The sequence below is a fragment of the Neolamprologus brichardi genome, chromosome 7 (assembly GCF_056152115.1).
Source record: "Neolamprologus brichardi isolate AB-2024 chromosome 7, ASM5615211v1, whole genome shotgun sequence".
NCBI lineage: Eukaryota > Metazoa > Chordata > Actinopteri > Cichliformes > Cichlidae > Neolamprologus > Neolamprologus brichardi.
The window spans coordinates 30,998,055-31,025,159 of NC_142110.1; the positions used below are offsets into that span (position 1 = coordinate 30,998,055).

At 38.6% G+C, this 27,105-nt stretch overlaps 1 protein-coding gene across 2 annotated transcripts; it reads left to right on the top strand.

Annotated features, from left to right (window-relative positions):
• The first annotated feature begins 7,593 nt into the window (after positions 1 to 7,593).
• Positions 7,594 to 26,819, top strand: slc71a2a (solute carrier family 71 member 2a). 2 transcript variants are annotated; one of them, XM_006782099.2, is made up of 12 exons: positions 7,594 to 7,903; positions 15,823 to 15,921; positions 16,963 to 17,025; positions 17,288 to 17,415; positions 17,872 to 17,986; positions 18,179 to 18,397; positions 20,030 to 20,143; positions 21,725 to 21,796; positions 22,104 to 22,216; positions 22,354 to 22,451; positions 22,602 to 22,765; positions 23,633 to 26,819. In XM_006782099.2, exons 1-12 carry the CDS (start codon positions 7,886 to 7,888, stop codon positions 23,903 to 23,905), a joined length of 1,476 nt encoding a protein of 491 aa, XP_006782162.2. In that variant the 5' UTR covers positions 7,594 to 7,885; the 3' UTR covers positions 23,906 to 26,819. The 2 variants fall into 2 exon arrangements, with proteins under 2 accessions (XP_006782162.2, XP_087699612.1); XM_087843486.1 differs by lacking the exon at positions 7,594 to 7,903 and having other exon boundaries at positions 15,647 to 15,921.
• Positions 26,820 to 27,105: the final 286 nt, after the last annotated feature.

Genomic DNA, 27,105 nt, shown 5'->3' on the forward strand with positions numbered 1-27,105 from the left:
CTGCAGTATAAATCTAACTGTAACCCAGAGACTGTAGTGATTGGGCTGCTATAAATACATGAAACGTGCAGATATGCAATTAGAAGTGAGGAGAGACAGGGGGCGACAAACTCATAAAGAAGTAAAGATGACAGGAGGTGGAGAAGGGCTGAAAGTGAGAAATCCACAGACATTTTTAGCCTTTGTTACCTTTCTGTTATCTATCACTGATAATAAAAATGCAGGCTTGAATGTTTAGTGTTTACTTGCTGTATATGGTCAAATGTGTGTTCAGGCTAAAGGAAAAATTTATGCAATAGCCTGTCATTGACACTCACGGGGTAATAACTGATCATATTTATTGCTTCACTGCAGAGAAAAGAGAAAAGATAAACTACTTTATCCATACTTACTACAGAGTAAGGGCCTGTCAGTCCTGTTGTTTGGTGTGTTAACGTGGCTTATGTCGTTTGAATTATGTACTTCACTAAATTTGGTCCAAAATCTGCTTGTTATTTAAAACAAAATGCCTGAATTTCCACTCAGGCTGAATTTGGGCCATTGAAGGTTTTATAACTTTGATCATTTCAGTATTTTAGGCATTTTCTAACCAAAAAACACAACTCTGGGCTCCATGGAACAGGAAGTTCACAGCAAAACGACCTGCACCACATCACTTATGAGCATATCAGAGACCGACTCTGTGACGGACCAGCACACCAGATCAGCTGGGAGTCACCAAAGAACAGCAGAACTGGCAGGTCAGCCACTGGTGCCCTGTTTTCTTAACAGGTTCACACTGAACACACGTGGCAGATGTGAGAGTCTGGAGTGGGGTCTGTCGCTTTGATTTTCAGCACAGCAGATGAAATGGACTCTCACTGGTCTCTGTTTCTGAACCAACTAATACCCATGAAGTTCAACCAACTCTGATCAGTGTAAATCAATTTATCATTTAATTCTTGATTAAATGCAATGAGGAATTCCACATGGATGTGGTTTCCGTTAAAGGTCTAAATGAAAGATTAAAGGCTTCTGTAAATACAGCATGTCCTTTAAATTGCCCAAAGCCAAAGATTTGGGCTTCTGGTGACTTGAAAATAGATCAAATGGTACATACATGTGTTTTTGCCAGAGAGACGCTGAGTCACCTGCATTTATCTCCGGAGTGTATAAATATGTGTTGTTTCAAATGTATCCATGGAAATATGATTTGCTTTTAACTGGTGGAAGCTCCAAGATGCCTGGTTTCTCCTCAGTGCACCAGCTGCTGAATCTTTGATTGAATCTTTGATTTCATTTCTGCAGACACTGCCTCACATCTGATTTCTTTTTTTAGAGCACGATCACAGCTCATCTCTGCCTCTGAGGCTCTTCATGTCCGTGTACATCATTCTTATGATCTTTTTGGCCTCACTGGGTAGATTAAGGCACTAAAAAGTGTAATCACGGCAATCCTTTATGTGTGGAGGCAGAATAATGCTTCTAAAATAAGACGGTGATCACTTTAAATGTTTCAATCTGCGTCTGCTTCTCTCCTGATTGATGATGCGAGTCGGCCGGTCACGTTTCCCACCGTCACCACTCTTTTTTTGTCATGTTTTATTCATACAGACAGTAACACACACACATACATAACGACCACAGCCACAGACACGTGAGTTTCTCGTTTTTTCACCTCCGTCTGCCACTGTCAAACCAACCGGGGTCCAGCCTCGTTTTCAAAATAATACACACACGTTCACCCAATTTCTCAGTACTGGTCTTCAGGCTGATGAAAATCTACTGATTTGAACAAATTATGTATTTAAATCTTTAATTAATTAAATGTTGCGAATAAAAACTGATTCTTTGATTTTTGATTTTTTTTCTATTCCGCCTCTTCATGGCACTTTTATTGTGAAAGAATTATATCCGCTCTTGTGTTATTGTTCTGCCTTATATAAGACCTTATTGTCCCAACTTGACTTAACAAAAACGTGCTTATCCATGGGGGTCCTGGCCAAGCAGACGCTCTCACAGTCCTTTTTCAGTCCCTTTCTTCATGGCTTGTAAATCAAGTAGATGTTTCGGTTTCTGTTCTGGCCCCGTCAGGCTCTAAGACACAAATATCTCCAATGGACCGAACCGTACTCAACTGATCATCAGTCAAGTTTAGTTTATCAGACAGGAAATAGAGTTCGGCTTTCAAAGTAAAAGAAATTAGCGCTTAGTTTCTGTTAGTGAAATATGGAAATAAACATTTGTATTTCATTGTGTCTTTTTAGCTTAAAAACAATAATTAATTCTCTTGTAGTTATTTTTTTAATTTTTGAGGATTTTATCTAGGCATGCTAGATGCTCTAAGGCTGTTAATGTTCATTTTCTCTTTGTAGTAGCTAACTCTGTCCTGTGTTTTAGATATTAGCTAGGAAAACACAATTGCTTATTGCTGTTTTGTACTGTACATGAGTATGTCTATTTTAATATTTGAATTGCGGCTTATTTTATTGCAATGTATTATAAATCTAGGTTTGTTTGTTTGTTTGTTTGTTTTTCAGATTCTTTTGTATTATTGCGCTAATATTTTTCAAACACTTCAGTTTAGTTTGTGTATAATTGTTTAGAAATTTATGCCCCTTGCCTTTTTAATTCTAGCAGTCTCTAGGGGTAATTACTTTGTCATAGAAGTTGACTGACTGCAAACCCAGGCCTGGTATCTGTGACTGGCTGTGGGTGACTTATGAGTTGATATGCTCCAAGAATAAACGTTACCAAAAGACATAGTGCCTCAGTAACCCTTCTTTGATGCTGAGTTTGCATCCACTCGACTGAAGAGCATTTTTTTTCTTCTTTGATATGAGAGTAACAGCATAGTTGTAACTATAGTTAGTAGAGCAGGGCGATATGACCAAAAATATTTATCACGATATACATTTGAAAATTTGCGATAACGATATAACTGACAATATAATTGACACTAGACAAAATACTTTACAACTCCACAACTTTATTAGTGCAAAAAAACCCATCAGTGTATAATCACTTAAACAAGCAGCTGTTTTTTATGTGCATTAATGTTATATAAAAAAATTTGCAGTGCAAATGCAAATTCCTTGCTAACAGTTTAACCAAAAGGCATTTCCAGTGGAAATTGGCCGACATATCCTCAGCATAACCTTGTATACTATCCACAAAACTTAAAAAGAGGTTATACACACACATTACGGTAATATTATGTTGAAGCACAGTACGTATCACTCCGTGAGGCTCCTGCCTACGATAGCCGTAATGCTCCAACAATCCATCAAGCGGTGCGGGTTCGTAGCTTAGCAAAGTCGTACTGAAACATTTGACAGATTTTCGAGCGCCGTGTACCACATAAAATCGTTTCGAGGTCAGTAAACACAACCAGAATTCATACGTAAGGCACACGGGATTATAAGGGGCACTGTCGATTTTCAGAAAAGGATTGATTTTAAGTGTGCCGTATTTTCCAAAAAACACGGAATAACGATGGCCCGCTAGCATGCGCTACCAAAAATAGTGCTTTGTTGTTCCACACCACTGAATATTGCAGCATTTTTACAAACCAATTCTGATTCATCCGTTTCATTCAACGATCCGCTTTCGCCCTTCTCATTCTTTGTCGCCGCCACCATGCTTTTTCCGCCATATGCATATTAAAATAAAGGCACTGCGCATGCGCGTTTTACTGATATTCTATCGCAATATTTCATTTTCTTATCGTTGCCCAACATTATACCAGTATTACCGTGAATAGTATGATATGGCCCAGCCCTAATAGTTAGTACAGTAATCCATTATGTTACTGTATTACTGAAAAGGTAATGGTAGGAAAACTGAGCCATACTGTTGAAATGTAATCTGTTAACTTTCCCTTTGCTTATGAAGGAAAATATCTGAACCGTTTAGCAGAGGTGGGTTGATTATCCAAAAATTGTACTCAAGTAAGAGTAGCATTACTTTAAAATATTATTACTCAAGTAACAGTGGAAAGTAGTGTACAAAAAAGTTACTCAAGTAAGAGTTAAAAAGTACTTGGAGAAAAGACTACTCAAGTAGTAGTAACTGTTTGAAAAGTCCGATTTATTATTTTTTTTAAATAAATGCTATCAGACAAACAAAAATAAATAAATATACAAATTTTAGTATTTTCAAAAGGAATATATGTAAAAACATCAACAAAATGAGGCACAACAATTCTAATTTCCAGATTTCAGTTTTTCACAACATAAAGATTTTTTCACCAATACCTACAATAAATAATATAAACAGTGCAAACAATTTCCAGTGACAAGATATGCTGTAAACTTTATATTCGTTTTTGCTCCAAATGGCACAGCAGCCTCAGAGAAAACATTAGAACGAGGCATCTTCAACATATGTTCATACAAGGCAGCTCAGTTTACCATAAATTGTATGGGTGTGCATCTATTTCTGCATATTTAGAAAAAAATTTGCCATTTCTTCACTCAAGGTTCTTTCTGTGAAGCTGTAACTGTTTAGCAGTGAACAGGAGTCCTGCATGACTAAGAAGTCCTTCACAAGCTCCAGATGCATAAAGAGCTGTACTGATTTTGATCAACAGCTTCTTGATGTGAGGAAAGCCATGCAATAGAGCCACGCCTCCAGTGAATGGACATGAAAGGTACCTCTCCAGCTCCCCTGCTTCTGGCTTTCCTGACCGCATGGATCCATTATCTTAGTCGGTTAGGCTGCTGTTTGTGCTGACCTCATCCAGCTCTGTGTTTAGGTGATGTCTGATGAAGTTGAGACCTGTGGAAAGATGTAAGGTTTTCAAAAGAATTAGGTCTGGTCACTATAGTGCTGTATACACTGCCAAGCTGCAGATGTTTGGCAAGAACATTTGATCACACTGGAGATGTTTTTTACTAACTCCTGTTGAAAAACAAAATCTTGTTATTCATCATATCCCACACAAACAGTTTGCAATGAATTCCAGATTAAGTTTAAAATAAGAACCAATAGATCCTCCTTGCACTGTTTGGCTGTTACTCTGGGGAAAGACAGTGATGGAAGCTGTTACCATAGCTGGACTGGCCATCGGCCCACCGGGTGATTTTTTCGTTTTTATGGGCCGATGATTTTTTTTTTTTTGTAAGAGTATAAACAATGAAAAGTGGTGGATTGTCCAGATGCTGGTCATGTGTAAAAATAACTCAGTTGTTTGGTGGTGGTTATGGCAGAGCTTCCACAGAGGACAGCAGGTGGATGAGGGAAAGGTGAGGCAGGAGGAGGAGAGACCCGAGGCGGCTGTAGGTGAAATGAACTTCAGGTAAGAAGTTATGACCTGCAGTCTTTCTGGGTCAGATATAAACCAAGTTCAGGTGTAGTTTATTTTCGTTGTGCTGACTTTTTACAGTCAGTTACAATAACTTGTACTAGCTAGCATGATGGAGTTTCTATACAGCTGGTGGGTGCTATGATGTTACTGATAGTGAACTTTATTTTATTCATAAGGTTAGTTAGTAGAGTTTCCAACCATCCCGTACAAACAGAATCGTCCCGCATTCAGAAAAAATATTACGTGTTTCGTATTGAGCTGAAAACGAACAGAGTTTGTCCCGGACTTCAGCTACAATGGAAAAAGACACAAAGCTGGATTTATTCTGTCTTTACGCTGTCAGCTGCCTCTTCTCCTCTCATCCTCTCCCCCTCCTTCTCCTGTTGCTACTTCAATCATGAAACTGATCAATGATCAGCTGGTCGGCTTTTCTCTCTTGCTTGTTTATCGCCCACTTTGCAAAGAAATACTTCTTTCTTATTCTCATTTAAAAAGTTTTTATCTGACGTAAAATGTATAGAAATCATACATATACCAACAAGACAGTGTACATCACTGTCACAACAGCGTCTGTTTTCATTCAAAGGCTTTATGGCTTTTCCTATAATACCTGGTGGGCCAGTCTCTAGTCAAAATGCCCGGGCCGATTTTTTGTCCCAGTCCAGCCCTGGCCATGACTGGAGCTGCGATGTAGCCTCTAATCTCTCCATGGCTCTCCTGAGAAGACAAACACCTCATTCTGAGTGGCTGCAAAATGATGAAAAAAACCCCTTCCAACCACAGGGTAGGGAGTTGGATGAAGCTAGCCTCCAAAAGCTGGGCATACACTGTGCAATTTTTTTTGGCCCATTTTGAGCCGATTTTTCAGTCGCGCAAGCGTTTTGGGGATCGGCCTGAGTTTTGCCTTAATCGTGTGTCGTGCATTATGCAGTATACATGGGGTAACGAAAAACAATTAACACCTCACGACCAGCTCCAAATCATCAATCGTATGGTCGCAAGAAAATCAAACCTGTTTGAAATCCTGTCGCCCCTCAACGCAACCTCTCACTCTGCGCACGCACAAACACAGAAATGAAAGTGAAAAGGCGGAGCAGCAAGGCAGTGGACACGAGATGGAGGCACAACTTGTAGAACTGTGGCAAGCTCATCCGAGTACGGAAGCGTAGAGCTGCCACCCAGGCAAAAGAAAAATAGAGCTATATCACGTTATAACGTAAAAAGTTTATTGTTCTAACAATATATTTTTCATGTTAGTGCAATATACCTTCCACGTTTGAACAATATAATATCATGTTATTACAATATACATAATTATCACGTTAGTACAATATACTATTTATATTGTACGAACGTGATAATTATGTATAGTGTAATAATGTTGTTAGAACAATATACTTTTCACGTTATAACGTGATATAGCTCTATTTTGGCAGAGCTCTACGCATCCGTACTACGCTTCCGTATTCGAGGCTTTTCAATGTGGCCTCACAAAATTATCACGACTACAACCATGAAAAGAGTTGGATGGACATTGCTGCTCAATTGCAGCTGCCTGGTCAATGTTTTTCATTAGTTATTTAGCAAAGTTGATGGTGGTGGTGTGTGTCTGTGTGAGTGAAAGACAGAGAGGGAGAGAGAGAGACATATTTTGTATGATAAGCTTCATGTTATGGACGCACAGTTTGAGGACTCAAGTCATATCAGAGCATCAGGCCATAAAGTGTGAGACCCTGCATCGTGACCTTTGAACTTCTAACCCCTGAGATTCAATTCTACAGTTTGAGCAGGAGCTAAATAATGCGACTGAAAAAAAAAATCGCATGCCATGTTTTCATGTGTTTCTTTCCGTGTGTCCACTACTTTGAAATGCTTGGCCCACTCTGCCTGCCACAGTTTCAAACTGGTCATGTGACTGCATGGCCACATCTGATTGGTAAAAGAGTTATGTTATCTAATGTGTTAAACTAATTATTTTTTTTAAAAAGTAATGAGTTGAATTTTGCAAATGTAGTGGAGTAAAAGTACTGTTTCTTCTTCACAAATGTAGTCAAGTAAAAGTAAAAAGTATTGTGCAAAAAAGGTACTTTAAAAGTAACTTTTTTTCCAAAAACTTAGTTAAGTAAATGTAACTTGGTAAATGTAACTCGTTACTACCCACCTCTGCCGTTTAGGCTCCAAAATGCGAATTTTATGACATTACAGTGACGGCTCAATCTTTTATATACAGTCTATGGAATGACGTGACTATATTCGGCTTTTATTGTGAAAAGAGCACCAGCCGGAAGTTTTCTGGGTGTTGCGTGTAAGTGACGTCGTCTCCGAGCTGCTGCGGACGTTTCGGTGCTGAAGAGAACGGAGGATCCAGAGAAAGAGGTGCTGTGGATATTACGGGTCACCGTTTCTGTAATCGTTATCCTCCGTTAGCTCGGTTTTAGCTTCTGCGTGGGGACTCATTAAGTAGACACCCTGGAAGCGCCCGGAGAACCGCGGATATCCACGCGGCACGGATGCTTCGTGACCCGCGGCAGGTGCGAAGAGACGGCGGGGGAACCGGCGGCAGCCACCGGCCGAGTGCTGTTGGTCAAGAAGATCATCATGAAGGACGGAGCTGGGGTGGGTGCACGACCCGCCATTTTTACTTGTTTTTTATTGCTCATTTATAAACGCACAACTCTGTTTTTTCAGCAGGTGTTTTTAGATATTGATAATCAATATCTATAAATGACGTGTAACGTATATTCAGTCCAGTTCAATCACCCACGCAACCATAATAATACTCAATTCTCAGCAAATAAATAAACAATTAAAGGGCTGTATGTTTATGACATAACAGGGAATTAAACACATGACGTAAGGCTGGTTTATCAAATCAGTGCAGCTTTAAAAAGGAGATTGTTTTTAGTGTTTTTCACAGCAAAATGCCAACAAAACGTGGAAATTTCTGCTTAAATCGTTTATACTTTACTGTGTTTACTGTTCAAATGATTAAAAACCTAAAACGTAACAAATCTAAAAGGGGAAAAGGCAAAAATGGGATGTTTGAGTAGTGACCGTGTTGTTATTTTAAAATAATAATAGCAATAATAATAATAATCAGCCGTGACAGAGCAGGTCTGGTCCAAAATGGCTGGAGGTGAGTGCACAGTAACGGGGAGAGGACAGGGCAGGTTTAATGTGGCACACAGACGGCTGCAGCTTAGTGCGATGCTGCTGTGGTCAGGACGGATCCATCAGCTGTTACATAACAGCTCCCTGCGTGAAATTCACCCGGGGAGGGCGCACACTGCAGACTCATCGCTCCGCAGCCTCAGCGTCCATTTTAACATCCCTCATGAAGACGAGTCAGACATTTACAGAAGCTGAAGACCCCCACCATCACCACCAGTGATTGTGATGCAAGTGTGAACAATTTTCTGAGATTTGCTGCTTTTCTTCCTTGGTGAAATGAATATATTCAGATTTAGTAGGGAAAGAAGATATCTGGGAGAAATCTGATGAGAAGATTTAAGACAATAATAAACCAGGAATAAAACAGCAGTAGTATTGTTTGGGGCATAAATACATCACCTGTGATGGACAGCACATTCACTGTTTTCTGATATTTTCCAGGCCAAGTGATTAAAGTTTAATCAATGGGAATAATTGTTTGATGTATGGTGATCAAGGTGTGCCAAAATTAAGAGTACTGAGAGGCCAGAAGGACCTCTGCCTTAAAGGGAAAGCATCTGCCTTCACAGATATTTCAGACTACAATTTGTTTGTTACTATTTATCTCAGGCAAACAAAGCGATCCTCATAAATATGTTTCTTAGTGGTTTATCACCAAAGTGTCTCTGAACACAAACAATAATAGACAATAATAAATGAGTTTAATTTAAACTGGTACCATTAAGTGGAAATAATTTTTTTGGATTTAAGCTTTTCGCTTGAATACATCACCTATAATTTACAGTATAATTTTCCACTATTTTCTCATATTTAACAAGCTGAATGATTACATTGCTTCTCAGTGGAAATCACTGAAACGTATATATATATATATATATATATATATATATGGTGCACAAGATTAGCTAAGATTGCTTCATTACTGGGTTGTTTAAAATGACGGTTTTGTCATGAGAGAAAATTTGTTTATTGGGTTTTTTGTTGTTTATTCCAGAGTGAGACAAAGAAGTCTTTGTTATAAATAATAACTGTCGTAATCCTAACCTTGTTAATAATCAGTATCTTTGAATAATCACTATCAAGTTCATTAAGTTGAATCCAAGATATGTGGTACAAAAACCTGATACTAATTATTTTTTCCTATAAGCTGACAGCAGTCAACATAGCCAATTTTTAGCCAATAAAGCTGTACATCCCTGCTGCCTTACTCAAAAATTTAAAAAAAAAATTAAATTGCTGAGTCTAAAGGTGAAACCACTGACATCAACGGGAGCAGTTGTCGGAGAGTTGGAGCAAACAGAGTCAGTCCTCTATGATTTTCTTCTCACAAAAATGACCCCGAGACCTTCTAGAAACAAGTCTTGCAAATTGGCTGCCATCTTCAATTGCCTCAGGGCACCTATTTATTTAGTTATTTTAAGTCATTGTCCAAGTCAGTGGTTCCCAAACTTTTTTTGAAAAAATGATCGCGGGTACACCTACACGGGTATTTTTGAAAACGCAGCTGTTTCTATGCGTTTGGGCCTTTCGTCCACACGTAAACGGCGTTTTTGAATCACCAAAAATTTAGATTGTTTAAAACTCAGTTTTTGCGTTTATGTCTGTATTACATGACGAGGAATACAGAGTTCGTCAAAGGTATGTGCCTTTTTTCACGTCACGCTGTGCGCCACATTATTGTTTACATGAGATGAATGGGAGATAGTCAGATTAACACTAACAGTATGTGACTATCTTCAGGTTTTACACACTTACATATACACACAGATTTACTGTCCCTCCATTTAGAAAGGCAGAGGCGTCACGGTGTAATTATTTTACGTGTAGTTGTTTTTTTCCTGTGTAATAATATTCAACATTGCTATCAATACATTTTTCAAAAAATGCCTCTCTGTGCAAAATGGGTTTAAAAACATAAACAGCTGCGGGATACTGTTTGTCCCTGATTTAGACAGGGGGAACAAATTGTGGCAGGATCAGCCTGATATTATTTGTATCCCACTGTAACTTTACTGTATAAAGAGCTAACATCTCCAAAATGTCAGGAGTAGTTAGTCATTACAACAAGTGTTTGTGAACTAAAAATCAAGAATGTGGGACACTGTTTGTCCGTGATTTTGGAGAGCCCAGCGCTGCTCCCGACACAGGGAAAACCAGTTCTGCAGGGGAGACCTACCTCGGCACTTGTGCAGGTGAAGCCAAAGGGAATATATGCTTCATCATATTTTGTTCTTTTGGAAGTTGGTTTGGAAACATATTTGGCGATGCTTCATCTCCTGCTTTGCGTTTGTGTGGGAGCCCCGTCAACAACCTGTGCATTATGCTAGCAGTGTCAAAGCGTTCTTTTTTCTTTTCTTTTTTTTTTCTTTTCATACCGCACCCCCCCTAGGGGGCGTGCCCCACACTTTCTGAGCCTCTGGTCTAAGTGAACTCAAATTTGATTGGTTAGAACACTTGTCTACTTATTTACTTACATATTTTGCAGAATTTGCCCCAAATTAAGATTGTACAAAGATTTAACCCCTCTGGAAGTTATATTTCTGTCACTATTTTTGCTGTAGCAAATTTTCATAGTGGTTTCAGTTTTGGATTATTTGAAGTGTCATGTTTGTCACTTAAAATGTCTGCAAAATACCCAGCCTTATATTTAACTGATTTTATGCCAGTGCAAGCATTAGGTAACACATTCCTGGGGAACATACAAAATGCATCTATCATTTGCTACAATCACAATTAAATGGAAAACTAAATTGATAAGAGGCTTAAATTGCACTTGCAAGAAAAACAAGTGAGGAGGTGAAGTGACATTAAACATGTGGTAACTATAGTGTAAAGCATATGTAGCTTTATGATCTGTTTCTCTCTGAAAGTGACCAAAATCTACCAAAAGAACATCTTGTTCTATAAAAAACTAGCCACTAAGACCATGAGGTCATCAGCAAAGTAACTGTTAGAGCACTTTGCTAACTGGTCGTTAGAGCAAACAATACAGCAGACAATATGACAAAGGACAAAAAGAAACTGATGCTTATATATTCACACAGACACACTGGGGCTAATCAAGGGAAGGGGAAACACCTGGAAGACAGCTGAAACTAATCAATGATAACAGAGGAAGTAAAACTAAATACAAAAGATAAAGACTACCAAAATAAAAGTGGAATACCTAACACAGTGACAGAGCTTAACAATAAGATATGGGGGAAACAGGAGAGGCGAGAATTAAATTTTATATTTAACTTAAATCACAACAGGAACTAGATAAACAAAGGTAGCAAGACTAAAACTAATCAAACCTAAAGACTAAAGTGAGAATATAATCATAAAGAAACCAATGAGGAAATATCTGATGCATAAAAAGAATACAAAACTCAAAAGAAACTCAAATACACAGGAATCCAAATATTAATACAAAAACTCAAACCTCAGGCACAAAACACAGCTCCATCATACTGTAACTGTTGAAGTAATCCCAGAGTATAACTGTTTATAACTATTAATTGTTTTACCCATTTACATTGTCTGGCTTCATTTTGGGCACACCTCCTTCATTTTTATGATTACACAAAAAATAGTAATAAAATTTGATAAAATGACAATATTTGAGAAGCAATGATAAGAAAGGTCAGGTTTTTGGGGTGTGCTCTTTAGTAATGAGCTCTAACTGTAACTGACCAATAGCTTTTTTAGTAATGGGTTGTTTGTTAATGTAGTCAGCAGATGCAGTTTAAAAGCATCACTTAATATTTAATTGTAGCGAAAGGTGAAAGCATGGTTGTACGGTACATAGTTAATGCATGTCTAGTAGAAACTGCCTGTAAATGCCTTTAGGGCAACAGCACTAGTGGCAGCTTTGCAGCTCATCTGGGTACATGCATTACAACCTCTCTAGTAAATCTGTAAAAACACAGCCCCACTGTGTAATGTTTAGGTAGGTGGTTAAGTGCGTTGTGTAATAATACAGCATTATGGAGTAAATGTGCTTTGTCTTCAGCAGAGATCTTTCTGCAAGTAAAGCCTCAAACTAAACCTTTTATCACTTCAGGATGCTGACAAAGTCCAGGCAAGTCCAAAAAGCTGGGCTCAGCATTAGATTCATATTTAGTTATTGTTTGTAATTCATATTTAGTTATTGTATGGTAAATATTGTCTATTTACCATAGACAATTTATGGTTTACGTCATGCAAAATTTACCATAAAATCATAAAATATTTTTGCTCAATTTTCTCCAAGCCTTCTTCTATTTCTCTCTATAAAAATGGAGTTGAACCATTCAGCTCCAGGTGCCCTCAGATGGTGACAGTAAGCTTGCTGCATATCTGATTGTCGATGGCGTTGTGAGACTCGACAGTCTGTGGGATAATCTCGCGAAAACTTGGCTTCACATCTGTTGTGAATGCATCATTACACTTAACATTATTGTTCTTCTTATTAACTGCAGTGGAAACCACTGAGCAGAGTATTTCAGTATTTCAGTTTTTTGCTTTCATTGCTGGGATTTTAAAAAATTCATATGCTTCCAGAGACCTTCTAGAAGCAACTCTTCTCACTCGGCAGTTATTTTAAAACCTCTATCTAAAGTAATGGGGAGAGAGCCATAATAGTATTTTCTGTGGTCTCTGGAGCATCCAGGAGGACCCTATCAAAACGCAAGCCAAGGTCATTTTTTCAAAGGTTGCAGAGCAGGGTGCAGTTAATGGAGAGGACGTCGATCTTAAAATGGAATCATACTGATATCATTTTTTATTTCTGTTACATCAGATATGGGAGAGTTCCAGAATATTTAGAAATATCAGTTTAATAAATCATTGTTAAAATGAGGTTATTTTCTCTGTAATTTACCGTTGCAATTAGGCTGAAGCAGAAATGTCAAATGTCTATTCTAATCCCAGAGATACGCCAAAGTGTCTCTTACCCAAAGAGTCCTCTATTTAATCATTTACCTTCTTAATATTAAACAGGTCACTGTTTAGGGTTAAGGTCACATCTACCCCTTCATCAATTTTCATAAAGTAGAAAAAGAAGAACTGTACAGCATATTTAATAAGATTTGATTTAAAAATCATTATCTAATACTTTTTTAGCTATGAAGCTTTTCCTGGCAAAATTTGGAGATGTTTATCAGTGAAATCAGGAAGGGCAGTAGGGGGTAAATTCACAACTGAAAATAGATTTCAAGGGACCCTCCATTTCTTCTCGTTTGTGTAGCATTTGTTGCATCTCAGCTTTAAAAAGTTCTGAACAGAGATTTCCAAGTTCATTTCCAAATTTTAGCTAGATTTGTTCATCTCTGTCTGGTCTGATCATAGAGACACATAGATTCATTTTATTTAAAACAGATCTCTGAGTTTCTTTTATCCATACAGCCAGAAATTCTTTATTTTAATAGTTGTGGTGCTGATGACTGAACTTTTTCAGTTCAGTTTAGTTCAGGTGTTTTTCAGGCAGAAACTAGGTTGGACGTGAGGGTAAAGCAGTGACTTAAGTCTAAAAATAGAAGACATTAAAACTGTTTTAGCACCAAAATGACCGAGTGGGGTCGCAGTGTTTTATTTATGAGCACTTTTTTATGTTTATAAAAGCTTTGATCTTTCCGTTATATATGACAACTTTTCTGACATGTTCTAATCTCATTATTTATACTTTTCATTCATTTCTGTTTATAATTTTTTTTAAACACAAATTGTACAAACATTACATTTATGTAGACAAATGTCTCCTGTTAGTACTTAGAAATTAATTTTATTTGTTTCAATAATACTAAAAAAAATAAAAACTAAAATAATTATTAAATGAGTTATGTATTTAGAGTATTCTAGTATGATTTTAACACCGTAATATAAATAAAATACAACAACATTTAAATAAACATAACACATGGGGGATATTAGTTTTATAGTTTTGTAATATTTCCAATATTTTGTGCACCAACACTAAAAAGACAAATAACCATGATGTACATGTTAGTGTGGTAATTAGAAGTATTTATTTCCCACAACACCTGCCACACAAATTGGCTAATTCATTGCAAAAAACAAACAAACAAAATAAGTTATTACCCATAATTTTAAATTATGCAAATATAATTTCTTTATCATGTCATTTTATGGAGTCACTAAAGAAGAACGTTGTATTTGGTCATACAGGAATCTTTTCCATATCACTCCTGCTCTTATGAAAATTATTTGTACAGAAGGACAGCCAAGAATAACACATAATCTATGTGGTTCTAATGTGTGCTAGTGAAACCTGCTTTTAGTCAAACTAAATATAGAAAATGGTCCACTTTGCCACCTAAATCCTGTGTATCTGTGTCAGCCGGTTGGTAATCACTTCATGTGCTGTGCTCCAGTTTTAATACTCGCTGTGTTTTAATCATCTTTACAACGTGTTAGAAAATGGGTTGAGTTGAGACTGCAGTTTTACCTGTCTGCCATAAAAAGTGTCTCATTTAACCCTATGTGTTTATCCCTTCCACAAAACCATTACCTCGGTTTATGCTTCTCAAACACTGAAATCCAGTTAAAAACAAACGTAAATCTTGCCTCACACCAAGTCTGGTTCATAGTCACGCTGGTCCAAGCTTTAACAACGACCATGATGATTTGCTTTTCATGCTTCTGGCCATGCAGCCTTGGCGAAGCGAGAAGAAAATGACAGCGGCTGGTACTGTGCTTGAGGAAGGATTGTAACGCTGTTATTTGTTTGCAGGAATGCAAAATCTTTGGTTCGTATGAGTGCGACAAAGATTCGTTTGTGTTCCAGTGGTTCACCTTTATCTGGTGGCATTTGTTGTAATGGTGGCCTCAACCTGTGGTGATGGCTCACATAATTCGCTAAATAAGAGGAGTACCAGGTAGGTGGAGAAGAGATGACAATCGTAGGCTGCTGTCTCTCAGCGGCATGTTGCAACCTTATTAAGTAGAGACGGATTTATTAGTAAAACCTAATTTTGGAAGACACGAGAATCATTTTTTTATCATGTGAAGTTTTAGCTCTGGAACGCAAGAAGAAACAAAAGATTTTACATGAATTTTTGCAAATATTTTGCACATAAATTCTGACTTGATGTGTCAGTAATTTCAGTATTCACTGGCAAATCTTAGATGTCAGACCCTAGGGAATAATGTTGGAAACAGTCCCTGCTCTCAACAACATTACCATGTGATGATGATAATGGATGGTAACCAGCGTCTGTCTGTGAAAGCTGATTTTTGTACCAAAAGACACAAAATAAGGGCCTGGAACGAAGGGAAACCATTAAAACTCGATGGATGATTGTTTAAAGCCCTGCTGAAATACCACCTTAAAATCCATTCGTGATCATATGACACATGTCTGTGTTGTTTCTCTTTCGTTTCAGCTCCAGCAGGGCATCGGCAGGCCCAGCGTGTATCATGCCGTGGTGGTGATCTTCCTGGAGTTTTTCTCCTGGGGTTTACTCACCACACCCATGCTCACTGTGAGTAACACCGATTGGTTTTTACATTAACATCTATATAGCTACCCCGGTTCATTCAAAGCCTCCGTGTGAATAAGACCGAACAAGAAATGATGACATAAAAAAATTTGTCATGCTGTGTAGGCAGCATTATTGCAGAGATGGTGTCAGTGTCCTTTTCACTGTTAGTCTGTTTTTCCAGGTCTGCTTTGTATTTTACATTGGAAATAGCACTTACTGAATTAATACTGAGCTATATTGTTTATAGTTAGAAGAAGATGTTGAAAAATCTATATTATTGGATTGTCCTTCTCAAATCTGACTGGCACTATATGGCTATTTTACATCAATATGGGACAAAACCCCTATTACAACCAAAATAAACCCTTTGGTAGTAATCCAGTCTTTATTCTGTTCTCTGGAAGAGGGTTTGGTTTTGTGAATGTAGGTTTGTCAAAATGTAAAGCATTAGTAAAAGTAGTGATTTTGTATTAACAAATCTCATCTACATGCATTTGAAAGCATTAAAATAATACAAATCTAAATATGGTAAAAGAATATCAGAGTAATTTTATGTGTTTTGATTATGTGTGTTTCCCAGTCCTAGACCATAAATATTTTCAGTGGAGATCTCCACTGAGTCTTTCTTTAAGTTTGGGACTAGACTTAAACCTTAATCTGGGAAATCTGGCTGTGATTGTTTGTAAGATCAGCAGGTGTATCTTAGTCCTTTGTGTTCCAAAGTACATAAATAGCATATATGTTGCAGATCAAGATGAGTTAAATTTTAAACTTTGGAAATTAAATATGTCAGTGTGTGAATGAAGTATAGATCATAAGATGTAATTTGAGGGGTTAAAAAAAACTTTGCATTAACCAATGAGAAATTACTGTTATTTTTATACACAGAGCCTTATTTCCAGTGGCTTGTTTGTTTTATTTTTAATAGTTTTTAATGAAAAATTGTGAAAGTTGTCCAAGACTTTCCAGCTCTAACTGCATACGTTCTGTACCTTGCTTCATACTGTTTCATCCGTGATGGTGTTGTACCTTTTTTTGTAGGTTTTGCATGAAACATTTCCCCAGCACACATTCCTGATGAATGGACTCATTCAGGGCGTGAAGGTAAGAAACTCAACTTTTCCATTTTGTGACTCATTCTGTTGATGCTATACAGATTAAACGGGTGTGACAGTGATTTAGGAAAATAGCTACAATGAAATGGGTCATTTTAGAACGATATCTAGACTTTAGGCGTGATAAGTAATAATGACAGAAAACTGATCATGAATAAAAGATGAATCAAGCATGGCATGACCACACAGACATATTTCACTGTTGCTCCAACTTTTTTAAACAATTTTTATCATTGACTCCGCCTTTCTAGGGTCTGCTGTCATTCATGTCTGCACCTCTGATTGGTGCATTGTCAGACGTATGGGGCAGGCGGTCTTTCCTTTTGGTCACCGTCTTCTTCACCTGTGCTCCAATCCCTCTGATGAGGCTCAGCCCCTGGTAGGACTCTAATATTCTCTGCTGCAATAATATTATGACTAAAAAAGGTTACATCAGAAAGTATGGCTAGCATTTACCTTCTGAGCTAACACAAATTAATAGTTGAAATAACAAGATTTCAAGCAATTGAAATGTGAGTTAGAATCTTAAGTAACACTGTTGATTAAACTGAGACACAAAGAGTTCAAACTAGTTGATATTGAGTTTAAAATGTATACAGCATTATGCAGTTGAACATAAACAGTGTTGTTGGGCAGTTACATCAGATGTAAAAGGTTAGGAACTGCTGCTCTAATGGATCCGACCTGAGTGAAATAATCAATCTTTTAATGAAATATTTCAGTGTGCCTGTCAAAAATCAATTCACTGCTGGATTTCAGTCATTTAGAGAGTCAGAGAAGTTTAAATTTTCGTATCAGTCTTCTTGAAACTGAATCTATTTTTCACTTCCTCCAGGTGGTACTTCGCCATGATCTCCATGTCTGGAGCTTTCTCCGTGACTTTCTCAGTCATCTTCGCCTACGTTGCCGATGTTACGGATGAGAGAGAGAGGAGTACTGCCTATGGTCTGGTAAGGAGTCCTAATGTACACCCCTAAAATCAAACAGTGCATCAGGCAGACAGACAGTCTGTTGATGGTATTGAATTCCTGAAACTGAATCTTACACGAAAAGAAATTGACAGATCAGCTTAATCTGTGTGCAGACATGAGTCAGGACAGAAAAATACCTGAGCTGTGTTCTGTTGAAATTCATCCCTTCAGGTGTCGGCCACCTTTGCAGCCAGCCTGGTGACGAGCCCGGCCATCGGAGCGTACCTTTCCGCCTGGTACGGGGACAATCTGGTGGTTCTGGTGGCCACGCTGATCGCTCTGGCTGACATCTGCTTCATCCTGCTGGCCGTGCCCGAGTCTTTGCCCGACAAGATGAGGCTCAGCAGCTGGGGGACGCCCATTTCCTGGGAGCAGGCCGACCCATTTGCTGTCAGTAACTAATCGTTTACAGAACCATATTTGATTAGCTGGTTAAATAATGAGCTCAAATCAGATTACTCTGGTTAGGGGTGGGCGATAGAAACGATATGAATTTGGCCAACGATAGATTTTGACTATATCGCTCTACCGCGATAGCGCATGTTGATGATGTCATCAAGCTGCGCCTGTTTTGGTCGAAAGCATCGCAGCGGCTACAACCATATCATCTGCAAATTATGCCGGGCGACAGTCATAGCAAAGAGGTGAAGCACTTTTGAAATATGGGGAAAGCCGAAAGCCAAAAATTGCGCTTCCTCCACTTCCGTAACATTGATTCATTAATGTTGAATTCTCTCGCAGCTGCTCTATTCCCATCTTGTTGCAGTATATTAATAACTAACCTCGTATTGTGGATGAATAATCTCAGTTGTTCTCCTGACTGAAGTTTGGCCCGTGTATAGCATCCTGCTATGCGATTGCATTTGTCCCTGACCACCAGAATCCCTCACGTTAACTTTTATCGAGTGGAAAAGTTGGCGTTCATCCTCCAGCTTCACTGTGCTAATGTTATGCTAACATAGCTGTGTCGCTAGCAATCACGTAGCACAACATTATATACCAGGTAGTCAAAGTTCAGTAACCCTGCAAACGCCACTGCTGTTTAGTTTTCTGTCTTCACTTATGTTGGAAGTGGTAGCAGAGCTGTACTTTTTAATTAGTTTCAAAAATCTCTCAGTCAGAACTTGGTATGTCATGTTTAGGTGGAAACTAGCAAGCTAACTTCCTGTTAACTTGTAACTCCGTTAAATTTAATAAATTCTGTTTTCATGGATGCCTGGATGTTAAACTCAATTGTTACACCTGGTAAAGCAGCAACGCTGATGATTTTATTAAAGATGAAAGAATTTAGACTCTCAGTGTTCGTTTGACTTTGGGACCTGAACAGGATGGAGTTTTGGACCTAGATTACTCTGCGAAGCTCCTCACTACGGCAGCCGTAATGCTCTGACAATCCATCAAGCAGTGCGGCTTACCAAAGTTGTACTAAAACATTTTTTAACAGATTTCTGCACGCCCAAATCGGTTCGAGGTCAGTAAGCACAACCAGAATTCATACATAAGGCACACTCTCAATTTTTGAGAAAATTAAAGGATTTTAAATGTGCCTTACAGTGTAGAAAATATGTTATACAGAAGAAAAGAATATATCGCGATATATATCGTTACCGCACGTGCTTCAAATTATACCGCGATATGGATTTTAGGCCATATCGCCCAGCCCTAACTCGGGTCTATTTTGTAGTTGCATGAAGCCTTTCCTCAGTGATTTGACTCTCTTCTGTTTTTGGACATAGTATATAAAGTGGAGACGTGGGCGAAGGCACCGCAATGTTCCTCAACGCAGTAACTTTATTTTAATAATTTAATGATGCTATAACATTATACAATGCATGACAGCTCATTTCTGCTGGGGGGGGGGAATAAAGAGAAATGAGATGCAAGTCATTTGCACGTCAGAACCTGTAACATTGACCCTTTGAATCCCAGACACTAACTGAAGACTAACTGATCATCTGACAGCCTCTGTGTTGTATTTCCTGTCTCTCTGTCCCTCTCTCTTTCTTTCTCTCTCTCCTTCAGTCTCTGAGGAAGGTGGGTCAGGACTCCACAGTCTTACTGATCTGTATCACCGTGTTCCTGTCTTACCTACCTGAGGCCGGACAGTACTCCAGTTTTTTCCTTTACCTGAGACAGGTGAGCCACCTGATGCACTCATTTTCCAAGAATATTAGCGTCAATGCTGGTATGGATGTTGTTAAGGATACTATTACCACGAATCTACCAACAGTCACACAGCAGACAGGGTCATTAGCTGTAGCATGAAACACTTAAGGCACAAATCACATTGCTGCATCAACGGTCAGCCATTCTTTTGTGTCTGTCTTTACATTAAATGTTCCTCATTCAGAAATATGTGTGTAAAAATGTTCTTACCCTGCACAAAAAATAAGTATATGTGCAAAGTAACTGACAGATTCATAAACCTTTCACACTGGCCATTTTTGTTTATACTACCGTGCATATATTAGTGAATTATTTGAAATCAGTGAGCTCGTGGAAACTCGATGTGCAATCTGCACACTTACATGTCTCTTCATAGTGAGACATGTTTACCTTGAGGTAAAATTGAGAAAGAGGTGGCGATATAAGACAGAAGACCACACGCTGAGCTAAAAAACCAGGAGAAAATCTGACTGAATAAACTGGAACAATAGTGTTCGAGGAGGATGCCAGAATAGGCGCAACTGATCTGTTAGAAATTCACTGAAATCCAGTTTCAAGAAATCAGACTATAAGTGATGACATCCAGCAAGGATGGAAGTTTTTAATGAATGAAGAAGATAAGATTGGATAACACCTGTAAGAATAGGTTTTCTTTATGTCTTATTTTATGCATTTAATTCTAATTCTGAGACTTTATGGCTTATGGTGTTTTGGAAAATTGTAAATGACCAAACTGCAAAAATAATCATAATCATTATAAGCAGTCGTTAGTTGAAAGTTGTGTGAATTACTTTTCTACGTCAGCTAGACCTTCATGTTCTGAGGGAGTCATAAATGAATTCATAGAGTACAAACAAATTTAGGTAAGACAAAATTAATGAATCATAGATTTGTGGGCCTAGGTCAGGGCCTTTGCAATTTCCTCTGTACATAAATATCAGCTTTTCAACTGAACATTGCAATGTTGGTTTTTATGCAGATGATATCATCTTATTTATTAAGTGGAGCTCTTGGCAGAGCATGAAGCTTAGGTTTTTATACTGGAATCATTCCAAACATTTACTCTGAACATAGTACTATAAAGAACTAGATTTTTGTCAAATCATCTTGCAAAATTCAAGTCAAATGCCGGAAGTCCATCCACATATAATTTGCTCGTGAGTCTATTTCATTGTGTAACTCTTACATGCAGCCATATCCATTTTGAAATCTGAAAACCATCTGCAGCCCACTCAGGTCTTGAATCACAACTCTAATCATCAGATTTGTCTTGCTGCGTTGGTAGTAGTTGCTCACCTAAAAGCTGACCTGTCCACTTTGCATCGGCAATGGTTCCTGTCTCCTTTGTTGCTGGAAGTTGCTGATTTCCTGCAACTCTTTTGATGTGTGAATACCCGCTTACTTTGATCTTAACTATATGTTCAGAATTAATTCACTACCCACTTGACCCATGTTGAGCTGCAATTCTCTTGTTTTATCAATTAAAAATGTGGAACAAAATTATGTTGTCTTATATAGTATCAATAAAAATAATTTCTTGTCTCTTTCCAGGTCATAAACTTCTCCTCAACGACCCTCGCTGTTTTTATAGGAGTTGTGGGCATTCTGTCCATTGTAGCTCAGGTAACCAACACATTAGAGGCTATTTGATTTGTAAAATAGGCCCTTTTAAATATAAGCCTATTTTACACACACATTAGGATATAATTGAAAAAATTGCTGTTTTATTTTAGTTTCCATAAACAAGAAGAACAACTTACCCTCATAAGCAGTGCATCAGTAAATATTTAGGCTGATAGTTAACATACACACTTGGGTGACTTGTTCTCTGTCAACTTTATACTTACACTGCTTATTACGATAAGAGATGTTAATAAATTCTAGTGAACTGTTAAATAATTGTAAATTCCCATCTCCTCTTTGCCCACAGACTCTCTTCCTCACTCTGCTGATGAGAACTCTGGGTACTAAAAACACTGTTCTGTTAGGTTTGGGCTTCCAGATCCTTCAGCTGGCCTGGTACGGCTTTGGATCAGAGCCATGGTGAGAGTTGCTGAGTGTGTGCTTGTGTAGCAGGCAATTATTTACACTACATTTTGGTATTTGCTTTAAGTTCCAACTCACAAAAAGACCAGATATGCACATCTTTAACCAAGTATAAATATGTATATTTGCAACAGGATGATGTGGGCTGCAGGTGCTGTAGCAGCGATGTCCTCCATCACCTTCCCAGCAGTTTCTGCTTTGGTGTCACAGTCAGCTGATCCCGATAAACAAGGTGACAAATAAAATCTGTCCTCTCTCACTTCAGTAGGTCACTGTTGTGTAATAGATGTTTCAGATTGTAGTTTTTGTTACTTAACCAGGAAGTAAAATAACTCTTGCATTGCTGCGCCTTCATGACCTTTCTTCTTCCGCCCTGTTGCAGGCGTAGTGCAGGGGATGATCACAGGCATCAGAGGTCTGTGTAACGGCCTCGGCCCTGCTCTGTACGGATTCATCTTCTTTCTCTTCAACGTCGAGTTTAACTCCATGGACCCCATCCAGGGAGACTACAACATCGACCCCCTGCCACTGCACAGTCCCACTGAGGTACAGCATGCACTCCAATCCTGACAATAATGCCTCTTTTTCGCTAGTGCCTACTTACTTCTAGTGACTTCTGGAAAAAAATTCTAAACCAGCATTTTTGAAACCTGGCAACAAGGTAAATGGCTGTACAAAAAACCAGCATTGTGGTCCCTGAGTCTGACAAAAAGCCATAGACAGAGCAACAGGTACATCATCTATGTTATGTTATGGCTTCCAGGTCTGTGCTGTAGTGCCTTAAATCAGCATTATCTTTAGTAGCCAGCAGGGTGAGCCTTCTATGATCCCAATAAGAAGTCTGACTGCAAAGAGGCCAATGAGAAAATAACCTTACTCATCTTAAAAAGTTGGGGCTTTAAAACTGGGATGTGGTCATCTTCAACATTCACAGGAAAAGTGTGGGATGAGAGAACTTAATTCCATACAGCCATTTGAAATAAATAAAGACATTTTCTTCTATTGAACCTTTATTTAGGTTCCGGTGATGTCATGGAGTCATTGATTGTTTCTAGATGTGTTTTCCACAACAATTTAAAAGTAACACAAGCCAAGGAGAAGTCTTAAGGGCTGTAAACTGAATGTGCCAGAAACTGCAGTTCCTCTAATGGCCACTTGAGGTGGCTTGCAAAATGCAACTTTACAGAAAAGTACACAAGTTTACAGTCTGCTACAGAGAAGTGGTTTTGGTCTGTAAGGATAGTGTCTTCCTTCATACCAATTGTACAGTGATATTTATTTTTTTTGTAATTCACACAATTGGCTATTTTAGGCTTAAAATTAGCAGGTGACTCCATCCTCATGTCAGTAATTAACTACACTTAAATGTGCTTTGTTGTTGAAATTAGCTTTCTTTTTCTCCCTTTCTCCTAGCGAGCACTAATCCCAGGCCCGCCCTTCCTGTTAGGGGCATGCACCGTGGTCATCGCTTTCCTTGTCGCTCTCTTCATCCCTGAGAAAACCTCTTGCTCCTCCTCTTCCTCCCAGCTGTCCCTCAATGACAAGCCCCACCCAGACAGTAAAGAGTCCATGTCCTCGCTGGCCGGTGTCCACATCAACACGCCGCTGCCAGGCAGCGATGAGGAGACCCCGCCCGCAGCCTGCGACGCGGACTTTGAGCCGCTGCTGCACGACAGCATCGTTTGATGGACAGGTGGAGGGCGGGGCTAAAGGCGTGGTTTGATCGAGTGACGCTTTGTAACAAAGAACACATTTTTTTTGCCGTCCGGCAGAACTAAGTGTACTTTTACTGATTGGCTGGAGGGAGCTATTTGCTGGAAGGTGGGACTAACATTTTTATTCACAGATCTGTGACATCATGTGACCAGTGAGGTAATGATTCGTCAAAGAGCTGCGGACAAGATGTCATCATGCGATCAGAGAGAGGAATCAAAGACGATTAGTTGCCTGACAGGAAACAAGAGGAGGGACCAAGTTTTGTGTAGTTTTTTGTTTTTTTGGCTTTTTTTAATGGAGAAGGAGGCGTGGCTGGTTTAGGATCCGCCCACTTTAACAGAAAGTATATTTGAGGTTTTCACTGAAGGGTTTTTGTTTATCTTTAATCTTTAAGAAAAGGTGTTTTTACCTTTTAGCTGTATCATTCTGACGCTGTGTTTTTCTCTGGTTCTCGTACAAAAGAAACATGTCTGCATCGTATTTAAGGCAGCCAAAACATCTGTGTTGATTTATACTCTCTCTTTTTATTGTTGTTGTTGTTAAGGTTTCTTTTTTAGTTACAGGTAATGCTATTTTTTAATTTTTTTTTAATTGTACAGTATCTTACTTGCTATGAACTAAGAGTGCTAACTGAGGTGTGAATGTGACAAGCTGAGAGACGAGTCAACCACCTGAAATATCAATTTAATCTTTTTGTTTCTTTCCTTCTTTAAATGTAAACCAGAGCAAAACTAAAGCTCAGGCGATCCAAAAGATGCAGATAATTTTTTTTAAAACTTTTTATTCTCAACAGAGCCTCTTCACCACATAGATTTTACTTTTATTTTTCCCACTTTAGTGTACCAGTTTGTGACTCTACCTCACAATCAACCTTGTTTTTCTTATCTTCCATCACTTGTGTTTTATTTTTTTATCTTTCAAAGTCACTTTATAAAAGTGCTGCTGGCTGCTGGCAGTGGGAACATCCTCACACGGCTGTACCTGTGGCCACCCAGTGTCTTTGCCTGTCTTCTTCTCTTCAACTGGGTGCTTTGCCTCCCTGTATTTTCATGCAAGTTTTACTTTTAACTTGCAAAAATACTGCCGACATGAGGTGTATGTGTTTCCCCTGGCAGCAGTGATAATTCCTGTGAATGAACTTATACTTGAAGCACCGGAGAGAGATTCTACAAGAGCTTTAGAGAAGATTTCCAACGTATGCTGAGGAGTTTAAAAGTGTATAAATGGCACAGAGTGTACATAGTGACCGGCTTTATGACCTTAAAATGTAAATGTACATGTGAATGATATTATGGTTTGTATATATTGTCACTGAACTGTGGGACTGGCTTGCTTGTTGTGGTTGTGTGGTAGCTCAGTGGGATGAGGGTGGGGTGGTTCGACTACGCAGCTAAACTGTTATACAAGACCAACAGTCATTTTTAAATTCATTCAGGTCACATGGACAACCAGTCCATTTTCGCGTTCTTACACCTGAGTATATTTATCTGCACACTAGTATCCCAATGATCAGTATTTATGTGAAACTTAAAGTTTCACCCACCAAACAGGTTTTGACTTTCTGCAAAAAAAAAAACAAACCCAAAAAACACATCAGGTTTTAATTTACTCAAACTTAAAATTAACAGGAAGTACCTCCTGTTAAGAAAAGTAAAACAGACTTTTTGCCTTAACCACTGCAGACCAGTCATTCTTATGCATAAACCCCCCCTCCACACACACACACACAAAAAGGCACAAATATTCACCCAAACAGCAGAAGTTAGGAAGAGGAGTACGACCAGTACCTGGAGTGGAGTTAAAATGGCACATTTTCTGAATTTACCAGGAAGTCCTTGCTCCTATTTTTTTTTTTTTTTTTTTTTGTTCTATCTCGGCTAACGATAAGCTTGTCTTCCATTTCTGGCTAATGTCCACACTCTACAGGAGAAAGTCAGCTTATTGGGATCAAACATATTTTGTCTTAAAGCTGAAATATTTTTAGATTGCAAGGATAAGTATTTTCTTCCTCTCATGGCATCGAGTGTGAAACAGATGAAACTCGCACTTTCCCATTAAGCATATATTTGGTCATTTTTAGACCATGAAGCATCTATTTTACCTGAGCCTGTTCTACTCATTTCCAGCTCTGTATGTATTACTCTTCAACTTCAGTTTTGCATGATTCACAGCTAAGTTGATCTTTTACTTTAAATCTTAGCCAAACTTATGGCTAAATCGTATTGGGAAGTCCAATCATTTTTCTTATTTTTACCAAGGTCTTTGAGCGAGCCAGCCTTTTTCTGATTGGCTTCCCCTCGCTAACAAAGACTTGACCAGTACGTGGGTGGGGCTTCTATGCTGATAACCGTATAAGGACCCTCTCTTTGACATTGTACAGAGCGAACAGCAGAAAAAACCATCCGTACCAAACACTTAGAGCCGTTTAAACTTGCTTGTACATACACTGACCTCAATGTTTGAGACTTTGGCTTTATTTATTATAAACATTTGTCACTTGAAAAAACAGAAAAGCAGAATAGGTCCACCTTAATAAAATCAAATGGTGCTGGATAAAAGCTACCTTATCTGCTTTTTTTTTAGCCTTCTTCATTAAATGAACTCTAAAATTCACTTCAGGGTGACTGAGTTTCAAGTACAAACAGAGCCCAGATCCTAGCCAGGATATTAGTGTGTATGTGAACACACTGAGGTTTAATTGATCCTCCACTGCATACACTCAGTTCCTTCACCAGCAGTCCAGCTGACTCTACAGTGTAAATATTGTACATGGACAGGACACGTGTACATGGGTCGTACGCTGTAAATACACATTGTCTATCGTCTTGTCTGGAAGTGTACGAGCCAGTCGTTGGTTATTGGAAATAAAAGCAGTTCAACAACACTTTGCTTCTGAGTCCTTTCTCCATACTCACACCAGCTGTCATTTGTTTTCCCAAGAGCCATATAACTGCTTCTCTTTACCCCCAATCAGCTGCAGCTCATCATTTTAAAATTTCTTCTTAAATGACTGGATATTTCACATGGTTGACTGTGCCCCTCCTGCATTAGCTCTGTATACCACGACTGGGCCCACAGTGAATTCACTCCTTCAAATCACACTCAGAGCTCTGGAACTCTGTTTAAATGCATGTTTCCTGCTGTTATTAGTTGTTGTTTCATATTCAAAT

Excerpts from the sequence above, each read along its gene's own strand:
- slc71a2a (XM_087843486.1), top strand. The coding sequence starts at position 15,787 with ATGACACATGTCTGTGTTGTTTCTCTTTCGTTTCAGCTCCAGCAGGGC. Across the intron at positions 21,797-22,103 it reads TTCTGTCCATTGTAGCTCAG|ACTCTCTTCCTCACTCTGCT; the intron begins GTAACCAACACA and ends CTTTGCCCACAG. Across the intron at positions 22,452-22,601 it reads AGCTGATCCCGATAAACAAG|GCGTAGTGCAGGGGATGATC; the intron begins GTGACAAATAAA and ends GCCCTGTTGCAG.